At 30.0% G+C, this 18,413-nt stretch overlaps 1 protein-coding gene across 2 annotated transcripts in view; it reads right to left on the bottom strand.

The window, feature by feature from the left end:
* Nucleotides 1-18,413, bottom strand: part of LOC146535571 (neuronal acetylcholine receptor subunit alpha-10-like) — a 33,287-nt gene that overhangs the window by 5,278 nt on the left and 9,596 nt on the right. For both annotated transcript variants that reach the window (XM_085192255.1, XM_085192254.1), the window contains exons 2-8: nucleotides 15,195-15,334; nucleotides 10,115-10,269; nucleotides 9,793-9,976; nucleotides 6,057-6,273; nucleotides 3,564-3,698; nucleotides 3,005-3,083; nucleotides 2,034-2,133 (exon numbers count right to left, since the gene is read on the bottom strand). In XM_085192255.1, coding sequence (XP_085048381.1) covers nucleotides 2,034-2,133; nucleotides 3,005-3,083; nucleotides 3,564-3,698; nucleotides 6,057-6,273; nucleotides 9,793-9,976; nucleotides 10,115-10,269; nucleotides 15,195-15,290 — 966 coding nt within the window. In that variant the 5' untranslated portion in view covers nucleotides 15,291-15,334. The remainder of the gene's footprint in view (nucleotides 1-2,033; nucleotides 2,134-3,004; nucleotides 3,084-3,563; nucleotides 3,699-6,056; nucleotides 6,274-9,792; nucleotides 9,977-10,114; nucleotides 10,270-15,194; nucleotides 15,335-18,413) is intronic.

An 18,413-nucleotide genomic window follows, 5' to 3' on the forward strand; every position in this document is an offset into this window, starting at 1 on the left:
ACTTACATATAATATATTACAAACTCTACAACTACGTTATAGATTACGTAATCAATATGAAAAAGTTTAAAAGTGAATATATAATTTTCCCAGCGGCAAATTGAACTTCAGTAACTCATTTACATATTTAAAATTCTCGCTGCAAAATACCTGGGTTTCTTTATTCAATTATGTCAACCTTCAATAATTAAAACGATTTAAGCAGTTAGTATGACACTAGACCTTGTTTACTTTTATGATTCATCATACCTTTGAATAATAAGAATTATTACAGTTTTTACAGTTACAAAATATAGAATAACCTTTTGTTTTTATTTTCAATTTCTTATTAGCTCTATATGATTCAAGTTTAATACAGCTATATATGAATTACCTTTATAGTTAATACAACAATTTACGTCGGTTTCACGCAAACACTTTCCAGTGATTACATCGAGATTGTTTAGACAAATATTCGTGTTGCCAAACGTCGCTTGGGTCGAAAATTAAGTCCCGCGTGACCTCTAATACAAATTTAACATTTCCCAAGAAGGCCAAAACCTTATTGATCGAACCATTCGCTTCGGAATTTGGCCCATAACCAGTGCCGCTATTTACAAGGGACGTCTCGCGTCACAGTTCTCGTCACGTTAATCTCTGCACGTGACAGCAAAAATTTCCCTTTTACGCGTGCGTATAATGTTCTACTATGAGTGTAACTACAGTCAATATTAATATATAATTTTAAGAGAAAAACTAAATTGAAGATATATTTTTGTAAAATAAAAATAAAAACAAACCAAGAGTATTTGGTCGACTAAATTCCTCTAAAATAATTATTTATGAACTTTAATTTTTAACGTCTAGATGTGCTACATTTATTTAAAGTAATAATTTTATTAGAAGGTCAAAGTATTCCAAAGTAATTAGTAAATAAATCATTTTATAATTCAAGCAGGCGAAGCCGGAAGCGGGTTAAAATGTTTTATAGGTTATATTATAAATAAAAAAATATTATGATTATAAATATATTTTTCTCTTCTACATTAGTATTATATGTAGGTACAGCAAATACTCACAACATTAACATAAACTACTTTAAGGGATCACTACACGAAAACGCTCGTAAAAAGTGATTAGAATACGGTTACTAAACGCCTAATGGCTCAAATTGAATGAACTTTGGCACCTTTTACGCAATGTACGTGACCAAATATATTTCGTGACTAAAATATGTTGGTTAGTATAAATAAAAATATAGTTTCATAATAAAATAGTCGTTTATCAAAATATTAGTAAAGCCGACCCCAAACTTTATATTAAATGGGAAAGAAATAATATATTAAGACTTTTGTATGGAAACAAGCTATTTATTTATGAGAAATCGTTAAACCAAACTAATATTAATAACAATAATTACTAATTGTTTAGCCATTGATTTAGATATAATATTGCATTAGGCACATCTTTCCTCATACAATGTTACATGACATGAAATAACTAAGATCACATTAGTAGTACAAATATTAGCACGCAAACACGCAAACACGGCTTGAGTAGGTAGGATCTTTTGTATTTAGAAATGTGTGAGTGCGTGAGAAGTATCCCAGATACCATACTCCTTGAAACGTTAATTAGACGATATCTTAACGCATGTAAATAATATGATAACATGACGTAATAATAATAGAGAAGAATCATTTTACATTTTAAAAAGAAATCTTATCATCACATCATTTTGTTTCAATCCATAATCTTATTTTGTATTCTTATTACTTCGCATATGTTAATTTCTAAAGCTTTTAAACTACGCTACGGATTTAAATGTTGTCTTCAATAAAAGAAAGAGTTATTTAAAAATAAGTTTTTATGTCTAATATATGGGTATTAGTAAAGACCAGAAAATATAATGCGATATTAGATATTTAATATTTTTGTAAGCCTATCCGCCAAAACGACGCGGGCGAACCCGCCAGCAAAACAGGAGTAATGTATTGTAGGAAAGAATAGAATGTAATTATTTATTATTTAAATGATAAATAAAAATATAATACCTTCTGAGTGTCAGTATCGAAGTTGATGAAGAGCATTCTCGCAAGACGTTGAAGAACAAGTTCCCGCACCAATGCCGGCACCGGTTGCCCTCTCACTCCTCTACGAACAACACAATATACGATACTCGTAACTAGTGTATAACATGTAATTACATAAATATCTGCCATAGTTGATTACCTAAGCCTAACAGCCACTATACCTACAGGGTATTCAAGAGTAGACTATTACGAAATATCAAGGAAGTAAATAATAATAATATTTTACTATTAAATTATATACATTTATTTTAAAAATTTTACTATAATTTGAACAAATGATATAGAAAATAATTAATAATTAAAGTCAATCCAATTCGAATGTCACAACAAAAATATATAGACACATACTTATCATTCTATTGATCTACGGTCGAAACTGTGTATTACTACATGAAATAAAAATTATTTTATAATTCAAAAAGTAATACACACATTAACTGTGTACTGAAATGTATCAAGATTTACGTACGGATACGTATCAGCTAAAAAAATTAAAAATAGTCAAATGATTTGAATCTTGGCATCGCTATCGACATATTTTATCCGCATGCCAAATTCATGATATAATTATCTCAATCTATATACAATATAATCAATATCTAATATGTCATAATTATTCAGAGAATGGTGATAATTCAATTGGACAATGGGGAAACGGTCGGTGAATTGATCACAAGATTCGTTTCAGTGTGCAATGGTTGAAATGCTGTCAATACGAGTATATTACGCATCATTAACTTTATACGAATCCTATCATCAATTTCTCTCAGCCTATAAAAAAAGGTTGTATATGTATCTTTGAATAATTATATTAAATTAACAAGTATTTAAGTGTGTATTCTGTTCGGTACATATTATTTGTAACAACTCCATAATCAGAAGAGAGAGAGGGAATAAGAACAGAAATAAAATAAAATGGTTTAAAAACTTGCCTGTACGATATGTTGAGAGTTACCACCGACAGTGAGGCGGAGAATGACACTAAACACGTACTTACTCCGTAATAAAGGCCTGACAAAGAAAAAAATATTTACAGTTGAAATAAAATTCCATTCTTTGTCCAACAAAATATTCACTACTCATTTTAAAAAATATTTTATAACTAAGTTTTTTTATACGTCACATGCAAAGCATCATTATTTCAAGATCTTCTTATAACGGACAAGAGCAGACTCCTTCATTATTTCTTATAAAGAATCTCTTACAATTAATCTTAAGAATTTTAATTTTTATACTCGTAAAGTACCATTATATGCTCTAATTACTTTTTCGAGGCCTTACATATTGAAGAGAGAGCTAGAGCGAAGAAATGAAAATTTAATTAATAATTATTCATACCCCTGAATGGAGATCAAACCCACAATCATCGCGTTTCAGTCACACCCTTATGTCGTCGCGACGACCTCAATTCCTATATTAACCATTATCAAGATATCGGAGAAAGAAGATAGATATATTTTTAATCTAATAATTATTTGAAAAAATTCTTACTAATGAGCGGAGTTTTTTCAGTAGGTGGCAGGGTGTCTCTGATAGTCATTAGAAATACTGTCATAGATAGTAGAGCACTTATTCCCAAAGTGACTTTTTCTCCAGACTCTGACGGCACATAAAATACCAAAAGGGCTGCGGAAAAATAAATCGTTATCACGGAGCGTACAGCGTACAGAAAAACCAAGACATTTTTATATAGAAGATATAACTATTCATTATTTCTATTTGACTTAAATAAAAATTATCAATTTATTTAGTAAACTATTTAAGTATAGGTTTTTCTTTAGAATCGTGATATTGAATATATGTAGATAATTCCTTAATTAATGACTTTTATGCTTGATATAATGTACTCGTTCATAAACTTTTAGTAAAGAAATCATTATTATTAACAACATTCTTTAATTTTAGGCTTTGTGAAATCTTAAATTGTTTAGTTAATTTATTGAATTAACAAAGAAATTCCTGCCTGTAATTAGGACCAGCCTCCACAAACTCATCTGAAGTAAATTGTTGGAAATATCGCTGAGAAATGAATTCAATTTCAAATCGATTTGCTTTATTAGGTGCTATTGACTTGGTAACAAAACAATTATTTATGTTCGCCTAAGCCTATTCAGAAATCTTATGATAACAATATTTTACATCTGATTCTGTTATAAAAGGTTAGACCCATTTTCCGCCGAATTCTGGAGGCGTGATGAGTGGCGAATCTCAACGCCGCGCTTTGCGCCACACCATAGCGAACAAAATAAAATATTAAATATTTAATTTCCTCGAGTGGGAATCGAATCCACGGCCTATTGGGTTTACAATCACACACTTGTTTCCCCGCGCCACGATGGGCATCACCTATTTGCATTCATAAAAAATGTCGTAAATGGAGAGCGTAATGGAGGAGAAACATAGAAAAAAATATATTTACTTAGTGTTATTCACGTAAGTACACTATGATAAATACAAACATAGAACTAAAGATTCTTATTAGGTCCCTTGGAAGCATTATTACGTGCACTACTACTAGGTATGTGAGATTTTAAGTATTTTCTTTTATATCTCCACTAAGGTTTCAGTAATAACAGTGATTGAAAGAAATTGTGCGAATTATGAGAAACTTTGCTTTTTTTCTTTTTTAAATAAAAGAAACAAGAAACAATACATGGAATTAATTTTGATTCCCGACTGTGAATCACTCATGGAAAATATCTGACATACTTTCATCGGCGAGAAAACATGTAATATTACTCGATAGTTGATTTAATAATTTCACAAAATATTTATTAAGCTATATCACAAAATTATTAATTCATCTAAAAGTTAAAATTACGTCTGAACCTCCGTCACGCGAAAATTACATCTTAGCGGTAGCGATATACCGTAGAGAATTAAATCAAATAAATTCAATTATTCTTTATTATATAGTAACTACAATTTTAACTGCTAAGAACTGTACATATTTTAAGAATACGTATGTAAATAGAGAAATATATATACGTTGAAAAAATTGAATCTGTACTTGCGTCATTTATTTCAATTACATTTTTTTTAGTATCACACTGTATCCCGCATGTAGCAGGGTAGACAGAGGGAGCCTAGTGTTTAGACACTACACTTACCACTTTACGCTGAATTCTGGAGACATTGGGTATTGAGTGGCGGAACTAAACGTCGCGCTTTGCCTTGACGTCAGAGCTAAGAGATGAAAATATTAAATATTTCATTTTCTCATCATGGGAATCAAACTCACAAACTGTCACACGCTATACATAACTGCGTAACTGCGCCACGATTGGCCTCTTTAATAATTTTAAGTATTTAAAGAATTGTAGAATACAATATACATAATAGATACTAGTAAACAATAATATGCCACCTGTTCCCTTCAGTACAGTAAGTTCTTTGCCGTCAGCTGTAAGAGCGTATAATGTCCGTTATCACTTTATCAACCTGTCCAGCTAAGACAAAGGATAAATTTCTGTATCTACTGGCTAATTTGTTAGAAGAACTTTATTTTCTGTTATGTTTTTGTTTACTTTAAATGAAAATAAACGAGCAAATTCTATGACATTTCATTGAAAATTCCTTCCTCTTGCTCGTGTGATAACTTTCTTTTGATATTACAAAAATCTTATTAAAGATTTTGATGAACTTGAACTTTGAATTTGTACTCATTCTTCCCTAACGACTCTCATTTTCCGAGGCTTGTAAGATTACAAAGATTGGATTATGAACTCTAATCCTTTGTGTAAGAACCTGATATAATATCTTGCTGGCCAATAAAGCGATCTCCCTCAAGCTAGAGATTCCTGAATGTTAATACAAATACTATATCTACATAAGTCGTTGTTATATTATCTTCTATACTCAATTAATTTCTTAAACATAACCTAAACGTATTTAATACATCAAGTTTCAAGAAAAGAACAAAAAACACTTCTAATTTTACCTTTTCTAATATGAAAACAATACAATTTATTCAAATGTACTTACCGATACCATTTATAAGAAGACACGGTAGAATTAAATTAAACACATAAAACATAGGACGCCGTCTCAGCTTGATGATATAAGTTATATCGGGATAGGGCTCCACGCAACACGAATAGTATTGATTGTGCCTAATCGCTTCAAAGCTCACGAGATCGAATTCACCATTCGTCTGGTAATTTGTAGTGTCACCTTCGTCGAACTGTTTTTTTAGATCCAGCTGTTGGAAAACAGAAAATACAATTTAGAGCAATTTAAAGTATGTGAAAGTAGTTTTAAAGTGTTCTCATTTTTTTTTTTCAATTTTAATTACGCAAAATTATATTCGATTTGCTCATTTAATTCTATATGATTCAAGGAACGATTTGGAATATGGTATACATTTTTTTTATAAAGCTTCGCATAAAGCGTTTAAATGTTTGTGCATACGAATTGAGTTTTTTTTTAAATATTTTTTTATTAGCCTTCCACTTAGCTCAAAGCTTAAAATACTTATATAAATTGCAATTTAAAAATGTGCAAAACATCCAATGCAGGAATCTTTTAAAATTAAATTAATAAAACGTGGGAACGCGGTTGTTTTGCTATTGGCTGTTTAAATGATGACGGATAAATCCCACTATAAACTATGTATATCTCGTATTTATAAAGTTGATAAGTTTCATTAAATGCCATTTGAAGAATGTCAAAGTCTTTAACTATGTCGATAGAACATAGAGTACGTATGAGGAATATCTTGAAAATTATTATTTTCTGACTATGCCAAAAACCAAAACAATATTCATCGTTATCTATTAAAAAATATACCACGAAAAAAATAAGCTTATAGCTTAATATAGTAAATTCATTTTCTTCATAACATGTTTCCGATCGACATGAACTCGGAACTTTAGCATTGTTATTGAAAAGGAAATAAAAATAGCAAGTGAAGCGCGAGTTTAAATCGGCTTAGATCAATAGAGTTTAAAGCGATTAAAATTCTTTTTTTATATAGAACAATTTTTTCATGTTACAAATTTATGATGAAAATGAAAGAAAATATCATTTTCAACTTGTGCTTTCTCGTTAACGTTCGTTAACATTTTAATGATATTTTTTTCAGTACTTTTTTACTGAAAATTAAAACAAAAATTTACAATTTCAAACTCAGACTCATATAATGTTAAATTGTATAATAATACAGTAATCTAAAAACATAATAGTTTCATTGAAGGTAAATAATGATCCTTTGATATTTCAGAAGTCAAACTCGAGTAAAGCAAAATGCAATGAGTCTTTTCATTGTTTGATGTTGTAAATATAACCCTTTAGCTTTTGGCCATAGCCCGAAATTTGGCGAAAACAAATCGCTTCTGATGTGAAATTATAAGAAATTTCCATGTTTTTATCATTGTTCACCTATACATATTTTGTAAACAAGAAAAATTAAGAAAAAAATATATTTAGATGTTTTAATTTGTGATACACATTTATTTATTCACACATCTTCTACATAGCTAAATAGACAGACAGAACCTATGGGCACTTTGTTCTATACACCCTACCAGATTTATAATTTAGTGACGTAACTTAACGCCGCGGTTTCTGCTTTATGCTTCGTTCTCAGGGCAACGAAATGAAAACATTAAATATTTGATTCCCCGAAGCGGGAACGGAATTCGCAAACATCGCGTCTACACTCGCACGTCCCCTGCACCACCACCACCTACCTACCTACCTTTTTCCTATTTAGTATTTACATTTTATATATATGTCAATATATTTGGAACCTAAGATTAATTTCCTTTGAAAGAAATATGATTGTCATATTATATAAGAGTTTCCTAATATTGTGTTACAAACGAGCAAATAACAAAAGAGAATTACAGTTGCGGATAATATTATACTCGTTACGTAATTTACGGAAGTATATAATGGGAAGTCTTTTTGAGGTTTGTCTTCATTATGTCCCAAAATGTACGACAAGTAAATATGTATAAGGAGATTTAACAAATAAAGGCTATTTCAGGATCCTACTGTATGAAAATTTCATTTTCAATTTGCTCTGTGTTTTCAAAGACTACATAAATAAATGTATATGAAATAAATGTCAACAATTTCTATTCTGATTGTTAATAAATTGAATCATTACTCGAATAATAAATAATTATGTTAAATGGCTTCAACAAAAACCATTTTTATCCATCATTTCAGTTTGCTTGCCTTATGACAATAGAATTAGGAACCCCCGAAAAATGTATTCCCAACGAAAAATACCGTCGCATGAAAGCGTAGTATCATTTTATAGTCTTTCAACTGAAAAGTCCATCCGGTGTACTTTGAGTCTATTATTAACTAAATGGGAGTGAGCTCTATTTTTTCCTTTGGTACTTAAAAATTCAACAGAATTCCTACTAACTTTTAATCATCATTGCAATTTTATTGTTCTCTTGAAATTTTAGTTGTAATCTCTACATTTTTATGAATAAAATATTTAGCCAACTAGTATTTTATACGAAAACGTGACTTTTAAAGTAAATAACAATTGCATTTTTGTTCTTCTATTACAATATAATGCTTTTGCCTTGACCCCAGCCCACCCTCGTTTACATTAAACATTTGACATTTGCTGTTTAATAATAATAAGCAATGTATAAATATCAATTTACATAAATTAAAACAGTCAGACAATCCTCTTTTCAATCCCACGTAGACCGCGGCGAGAGCGAACTTTGTATTGTTCAGTCGTGATGAATGTGTTACAGACGGTGAGCATTAGAAAAAAATAACAACCATGTTAAAATATGGCTTCTGCAGTACTCCAAATAAAAAAAACATACTTGTTCCATGTCTATATAGTTTCTAAATTAAATCTAATCTAATATGAGTCCAAATAATAACTCATAAGCCATGATAATTATTAAAGAAAACTATTTTAAAATGGAATATTATTAAATCATAAATAATTCAACTTTAAGCTGTATCCCACACACAGCAGGATAAGCAGAGGCTACCTAGTGTGAAGACACTCGTCTTACTCCGTCGAGTGACGAAACTCCACACCCCGCTTTGCCTCGATACCAGAGCAAAGAAGTGAAAATAAAAATAAATATATAATTTCTTCGAGTGAGGATCGAACCTACAAGTCTAGTCTATATAAAATAAAAACAAGTTTTCTAATATACCTATTATAGTATTAATTAAAAAAAATATATTATTATATTACCTATATTAAATATATTATTATATTACCTAAGCTTATATCTTTTACTGATACTTTAGTTCAACAAAGCTTTGCGATCTATAGAAGTGATAAAGCTGTGACTTTCCCACAAAATATTTTCTCATTTTTTCTTACAATATTTATTTAGTCACTTCAATTTACGAAGGTGTTTAAAGAAGGATAATGTTCTTATTGTTGAAGTTATCTTTGCATGAATTGGTTATTTGTGTATGTAATAGATATATATTATTATATATTTAATATAGAACGGAACGGAAATGTATTGATTAGAACGGAGTGTCTTAACACTAGGTTCCCTCTGCCTACCCCGCTATGTGCGGGATACAGCGTGAAGTTAAAAAATGTGTATATAACTAAAATATTAGTAATTTATATATTAAAAAGGAATACTTCCATTTTTTTCGCAAAAACAAAAACGAAAATAAGAAGGCATTATCATATGTAATACATATCTATGAATATAAAAAGAATAAATCGGCTTATACTAGCATTGATTGACGCCCGATTGATTCTTACCTGGAAGCCGTCGTAAGTCCAAGAAGCCCATTTCATTGTGCAAAGTTGGATATCGAAAGGAAATTGTTCGACATTAATATCGCAGACTGATACGTAGATCCCGTGACTTAGCCAGGTCACCTCTCCTGTATTTTTTACAATCACATTCGTATTTATCACCGCTGAACGATAATTTGGGTCCGCGCTAAAATTAAGTAGAACCATTTTATTAAACTATTTTACTTTATTTTCAATACTAAAATTGGCAGGCTTTAGTTTTCTGAAACATAATTAATTAGACAAAAAAAAACAATTAATAACAAAGTAAAACACAAAAACTTACTTGTTATACAAAATAATATCTGGCTTCCATACTCTTTCATATGGTATTCTTATTACACTGATGCCGTCAAATTCACTGATATTCCACCGTAGATGGTGGTCTGTCCATATTTGCGTAATCCAACAATTTGTTGTGAGCAGCTGGTCTTTTTCCTCCTGCGTAGTAAAATATATATTTTATTATCCAGATCTGAATTTTGTACAGTAAAGCTTTTCTTATAAATAACACAATATATTAGGAAGAAACCTTCGAGATATCTGGGACGGGTTTGTGAACGATATATTGTCAGTAGCAAATTAATATAATAATAATAATATCGGCTTGAGAATGGCTACAGTAGTAACCACTCCACAACATGTGAGAAATTGTTTTGGAAATGGTTGTAAAACGAGTTATTATAATTAAAGAAACTCGAAAACAGATAAATAATAAAAAATAAGCATTGAAAATATGTAATAAATACCAGATTATCCTAATAGTTTCAGTTCGGCATACGAAATTCATAAATTTAATATTAAAATACATAAGTTATAACTTACATTTTGCCTAATAATAAATTGTCGGAGGTTTGTGGAAGTGAACGTGCCGTTTGCAGGATAATTTTAATTTAAGTGTGCCGAACTAGAATTCCTAGCGTGATGAAATATTCCCCTAAAATGACTCGCATTTCACAAAATTGCTCCCGCGTAAGCTGAGGGGGCTACGCAACAGTTCTCGTATGGCTAAATTGAAATTAATTAGCAGTTTACAGTTGCTTCGCACAATTAACCAAGTTTTTGGGACAATTAGTATATAAATATATAAAAATAAGTGACTTGTAATAAGTGTTCGAGGCAAAACATCGTCTTTTGTGGGTCGTAAAGTTAAAAATATTAACAAGATAAAAAAATATTTTCACTTCAAAATAAATATGTATAAATAGAGTATAAATAGTGGTAGTGAGTATGAAAATCATACGAGAAGCTTTGAAAAGTTACTATGTGTATTTCTCTATTGTTAACTTAAAGCGTCTATTGTACTCAAACTTTCTCAATATGATCTCATTATAGGGAAACGTATGAGGAAGACTTATTTAAAGAATGATTCATATTCATCTTCAACTCCAGATAATTAATAAGACGTTTCTATACAATTAAATATGTAACGTAATATTGCCTCAAATTAAATTACTATATTTCATAAGGCAAACAAAGGCAAAACATAAAAATTAAAATATAATTTGGAGGCCAGTCATAGCGACTGGTCGTTGGTTCGATCCCCGAGGAAATCGAACGAAGTGTTTAAATACAACTACCTACCATGCTACATATATGGAGGTATAGCGTGAGGCTGAAAAAAAAAATCATTATACAAATAACAAGTTATGAAGTTAAAAAGCTTATTATGTACAACGCAGAGTTTGTGTCGATTAAAATTCGTAACCCTAATGGTATTCACGACAGTGTAAAACTTCATTAAAATTCCATTACGAATAATCTAACATTTTAGCAAGTTGCGTATAGAAAATTAGCTAACTAAGTTGATTTAAATTCTAATAAATCACATTTGTTAGCTCTTTAGTATTGATAACGTTAACTTGTGTTAACTAACTAATATTTACAATATAGTTAACTTGTCTCAATTTTAGTAGGTATGTGTAGTAGTGCTTGCGTTGGAAATTCTATTTCCGGTAGGATTTTATGTTGTTAGTAGGAGGGGCGTTGGGAAAGGAAATTTATAATATCCCTCCAAATCAAAGAATTTTGTCTGAAAATTAGATATTTTCGTTCGTAAAAGTACAATGAAAGTTCTAACACGCACGGTACAAAATATGTAATTGAGAAGAAAATATTGTGCCAATTTTCGTAATCAACGTGAAAATAACAATCCCGATATAACAAACGTAATTTTAGCAGATATACTATATAAATAATTTCCTTGCTTATTTATCCAAATTGAAAGTGATGAGATCTTTTGAAATAAATTAAGCATGAAACAAGAATCTGAGCGTAAATTATTTATACTTAATATATTCCATAGCCGTGACGAAGATTGATCATCTTCATTTTTCAATGGAAAAAATGTTGAGACAAAAATTTACAATAGAATCTGTGAAATAGTAATAAATAATAACAAACATATTTTTAACAAGCAGACATTTATTTTTAATAAGTTGCGAAAATATTTATATATAATAGGCTCGTGTGGTCGTGGATTCTTTCCTCGCTCAGTGGAATGAAATATTTTCTTCTCCTACTATTTACAAATTAATATAAACCTTTATATCTATGTTTGCTAGCTAAGCTCCAATCTCGAATTTTTGTACGGATCCCTCGGTGGGCGAGCCCGGCTCGCGCTTGTCCGGTTTTTTTTTTAATATCTTTGACGTACTGTACTCATAAATCATTTTTGTCATAGCTTGCAATTTAAGTTAAGCTATGAAATTAAAAATGTCTTGTGAAAAATGTCATCCATCAACGACGCCGGCAAACTTTGTGTTTTTCCTACAAATATTATAAGCTTCCATTTTTTCCCCCATTATAATGAAAAAATATTTTGCCATCTCTTTCCCTATTTAATTATCACTATCGCCGATGTATTCCATTTATTTTATACACACGTATATAAATGAAAAAAATTAAAAAAAATCATGAATCACAAAAATCTAGTCTTTTCTTTGGTTTACGTTAATAAGACTATTTTAAAAATTTGAGTCATTGGTCAACTTATTTGGGCCACAATTCGACCTAATCATAATAAGCATTTTCGTGATCTTTTTACAAACTTGATAATTCTAATTATATCTTTGTTTCCGATTTAACATAGAACCTATTACCACTCGATCTGGACTTAACCCTTGAAATGTAATATGCGAAAAACAGACAAAATTATATCGAAAATTAATAATAAACTTGGTACTATTTTTGATTTTATCTTTATTTATGAGATTAATTTCGACAAAACATGTAAAACATATTTCATTTTACAATATATGCTAATGGCAAATAATATTCTGTTATATATCCTTCAATTAAATCCCAAAGGGACTTGTTTAATATTCAAGAATACCTATAAATAGCACTGATCCTCTTTTTGTGTCTCTTGAAATAGTTCTTACGATTTGAGCATTATTATATTTACCGAGTTTTATGGTTAGATAAATGTGTATATATTGTCTAAGGTATTATCCGTTCGAATCCATTTTTGCTAGATTTTAGTAATAGTGGTATATTCTGAAATTATTTCAACATCTTCTTTATAATATTTTAAACGTAGCAACAGGCTCTAATGCCAGGACCAAAAATATTTGCAATATAATAGCTTTGTGTATTTTATAGAATATACATATATATCATATAATAGGTACATTTGTGTATAATGTATAACTTGTACTGTACTGAGTACATATTAAACTTATCAGCTTCACGGTGTATCCCGCACACAGTAGGTTAGGCAAAGGGTTAAGAAACTACGTTCTCCTTTTTAACCGACTTCTGTAAGAAAAGGAGGTTATCAATTCGACTATATTTTTTTTATTTTTTTTATTTTTTTTTTTATGTTTGTTACCTCATAACTTTTAACTGGGTGGACCGATTTTGATACTTTTTTTTTATTTGAAAGGTATAGCTTCCCGAATGGTCCCATTTTTTTTTGGTCCATGTCTGACAATGGTATCCATGAGAAAATCACATAAGTCTTAAATTTGCATTATGCATGTGCGCGACTAATAGCCGAATAACTCAATGTTGCGCCAACCGATTTTGATGATTCTTTTTTTATTTGAAAGGATACACTTCAAGGATAATTTGGTGAAAGTTTGGTTAGGTTTCGATTATGGAATCCGGAGAAAATTGAGAAAGTTTGTTTTTTTTGGTCAAAATTTAATTATACTGTAATAGTTACAAGCAAAAACTTTTTAAATTGATGTCAGAAGTGAGATTCCTGATCGTTGCATTTCTTTTCAACCAATCTCAAAAAAGAGGATGTTCTCATTTTCAACCAACTTCAAAAAAGGGAGATTCCGAATTCACCCGAATACTTTTTATGTTTGTTCTTGTCAATATACCAAAATGTAACTTTGCACAAAAATAATAGCTAATTAAATGAAGTTTTACATAGAACAACCACAACCACTCGTTGACAACCACTACCACCACCATCACCACTCGTTCAAGAAGCATCATTTTAAGATCTACCCATCACTAAAAATCGTAAAATAAATTAATTTTTAACAAAAACAAAAACCGACTTCTAACAACGAACTAAAAAGTGAAAAATAATTATATAAAGATTTTATAATTTTGAAGTCGGTGTCAAACTAATGCTACAACACCTTTACTACAATATCTAATTACTAAGCCTGTTTGTTTTACTTGGCACCGACTTCAAAATTATAAAATCTTTATATAATTATTTTTCACTTTTTAGTTCGTTGTTAGAAGTCGGTTTTTGTTTTTGTTAAAAATTATTTTTTTCGCCGAATTTTGAAGAACACCACTCCACATCAGAATTAAAAATTAAAAATATAATTCTAAATAAATATTAAATTTCCTCGTGTGAGGATCAAACACACCACTCGTATTTACTCTTTTACAATTACACACTTGTGCCCCCATTATATTATAATTTATAAAATTGTTCCTTGTGCAAGGCAGGTACTGTACAAGGAACAGATTTATTATTGGAAACTGATGCCGTCACGAGGCAGCGGCACTGTGTCTAACTGTTAACGCGACGGCTGTGGGTTTATTAGGGTTATTTTCACTTGGGGGATGAGTTATTTTCATTTTCTTTGTTTATTAGACAAGAGTGGCGCTAAGTTCCGCCAGTCGTCCCGAAAATTGGGCAGTACGTAAAGACGGTGTGCATTACGTCCCCTGCCCTCTTATATGCTTACTATATGTAAGCTAAAAACTAAAAGTACTAATTGTGAACTAAAAAAATAACAAACAACATGAGCTACTAAAGTAATTTACTAATAATTTATGAATGATACTATGTATTAAGATAGACTATGAAATTTGTGAATAAATTTCTTATCTATAATTCTTAATCTGAATCTACCTACGGCAGTTCATTATGTAACTTGGAGAGCACTTACAACATCAATGATGTGATGCAGCGAAACGCCGAAGGTCACGAGGAGAGGGTGAGAAGAGTTCTCTACAGGTCGCACCGACGCGTCATATTTGTCCATCAGGTGTCGTATTAGATGGTATTCTTCGTCACAGCACCAAATTCCTGAATAATTTTTTTTTTCATAAATCACCTCTAGGTGGAACAAAAAAATACATTCATTATCATTAATTAATTATTGCAAATTCTGTATACCTGGATATATATTTTTTATATTGACTGTTTTTATTGCTATTTTAATCACATGTACCCAACTACAATCCTATTAATGGGCAGACTGGAACCTAGTACCACTACTTATCGAGTGATAGAACTCAATCTTATTTAATAATATTTTGATTTCATTTCTGTGTATATTTAAATAAACACAGACAGGTAAACTTACATAGAGCAATGACAAGCAATCAATACTATAGATAACATTGTAGTAATGCGTAGCCCTTGTGAGGTCTCACGTTTCCCTTTATAGCAATGACAAACAGAACATTAGCTGATTCAAATAATTGTGCGAAAGCTTACAAAACTCTACTTTCAGTGGGTTTCTAAATTATTTTAAATTTTGACTGCAAACATGTCAAGATGGCAATTAAAACGAATATATTACAAAATATGCATTTGTACTAGATTTTTTGCTGTGAGATTTGTTTTAATAGCGTAGTATAAAAGTAGCGTTACATTAAAAAAATTTTGCTTAACCCTTTTTGCTAAAAAGCCTTTTATTTTAAATATTAAGCTCACGTTTCTTATAATTATAAGAAATATTTCAGTCAAGAGGTTCTGTTCACATAGGATTACTGCCAGTAGACGAAAAGTAGAAATTCATGTTTAAATATTGAATTATCAAACGTTATTTAAGCAATATTCGTATTTTATCAACTTATTCTATAATGTTTTGCTATTTACAATTTAAATAGTAAACGAACTTTCTAAACAATAAAACAAATAAAAGAATGTCAGAACGCGTTATGTCCATCCATTTTCTTAGAGATGAATTGTGCTGGCTACTGGCACTCTTGAAACGCCATTACTGAAGAACTGAACTAAACTGTTTTTGAGAAATGTAAAAGAATACAAGGAGGAAAACAGAGTGATTCAACCTACCTTTCCTGTACCATACATGATAGAAGATGCCTTAAGTAATACAATGTTTAGATGTTTTGATGCAGAAATTATTTACAAAATCTATCTATATGATACAAATGTAAGTAGGAACTTTGGTAAGCTTTCCATAAACTTTTGTTATTTTATTTCTATCTTTTGATTAAAATTATTGTGTTCGACAGAATTGCTATGAGATAACTGTTTTATTGAATTAGCTAATATTTTAGTTACCAATATAAAGATGATATCTACTTATCTGATAATGATAATTTGAAAAATAAAATTTCAAAATACAAAAGAAGTAAGAAAAGAACGAGTTATATTTTGACTAACTTCCTATCTATGATGGCGTCTGCTTAGTAAAGTACATTTAGCAGTCACAAATTTGCCACATTTACTCTCCTATTGACGTTGTAGCAGGCACAGCTAGTAATTAAATAAATTTATAAGAAATATAGTCATTTTGAATTATGTGAGACTCTTTATTACATGTTTGTTTATTTATATAGTGATTTACCAGTTGTAATATGTAGAACACTTTGATCTCGGAATCGCTTTCACAATAAAAAAAAATGTACTGTCTATATTTACTATTCGCTCTTTGCATGGGGAACATTTACCAATGTAATGAAACCCAAAAGAATATATTTATATTTTTTTATCTGTTGAGGCCAGTCGCAGGGCTATATAGTGTGACTGTAAACGCAACTGGTTGTGGGTTCGATCCCCACTGTAGCAAATAAAATATCCACTTAAATTTATATTTTTATTTCTTCTCTCTGCCTATCCTGCTGTCTGCGGGATACAGCGTGAAGCTGATTTGATTTGATTTTTATCTGTTTTTCTGTGCACGCTAATCTCATAAACAGCCGATTGAAGAACAATAATTGCAGAATTAATTATTGTTTTTGGTAACTTTCCCTAAACATTTAGTGTTTGTTTTATTTTAATAAATAATAAATAGCTAAATAAAAAGCTATATCAATTGTAAGTGTTGAATTTGGAGTTGTTCGACAAAAATTTACAATTTAAGAATGAAAAAATACCTTAAAAGTGAATTTCAAAAAGTAAAAATATTGTTACAATTGAAGATCAAAACCGCGACTATCGCGTCATTTACGTTTAATACACTACATAAAGGGGCCACGTTGGCATCGAATAACGTTAAATATATATTCTTTCTAAAACATCTTTAAGCCTTTTCAAGGTATAAAAAAGGAAAATGTAACTGACAGGTTGATCTATAAAGGCATAGCTCTAAACAATGGACTGTCAGAGCTGATGTATATATGTCATAGTATATTTATAATTATATAACGGCCATGATAAAACATATTATAGTCAAATATGTTCTAAAATATTTTTAAAATATAATATTTTAATACATTTATTAGTTTGATTACGCGCTTTTTACTATAGACGATAATGTTATTCGCGATATAAAAAAATAAAGTAGTAGTAACTCTGAAATTTTGAACTATCACTTATTCATTTGTGTTTTTTAAGTGCATACATACTGCAAAGTGCATAAATATATGAAGCACCTATCTACATATACATATATATCACAAAAAAAAATGGTTAAAGTTTTTTATATTTACACTAGCGGCTCACCACTGGTGGTTTCGCCCGTATACCACCTATAATATAGGCTGCATTTAAAAATAGACTGAGATCCCACGGCCCCATAATTTTAGCAAAATTGAAATTTTGAGGAATAGTAGTCTTGAAAGTGGAGCCATTACAGAAGTAGCGCCAACTGAAGTTTAGAATATTTATTTATTGTTACTATAAAACGATCTCTGAAAACGTATGCATTTTCATCTACACAATAAAATAAGTATAAAATGAGAAATAAATAAAAGTTTTAATCCACGAAAGTATTGTAATTTTTGGAATTATTAAGAAGAACGTCAAATATTCTACAAGTATATTGCTTGCATTTCTGAGATTAATGTTGACATTTTATAAAAATTAAAGAAACATTTTTAACATAACAACATTTTCCATGAATTTAATATACTATAATGCAACTTGCTAGTGACAAATAAGACATTAATTAAAAAGATCTTTTTTAAGCAAG

The sequence above is a fragment of the Heliconius melpomene genome, chromosome 10, assembly GCF_056956725.1.
Source record: "Heliconius melpomene rosina isolate 202511_hmr_F chromosome 10, ASM5695672v1, whole genome shotgun sequence".
NCBI classification, from domain to species: domain Eukaryota; kingdom Metazoa; phylum Arthropoda; class Insecta; order Lepidoptera; family Nymphalidae; genus Heliconius; species Heliconius melpomene.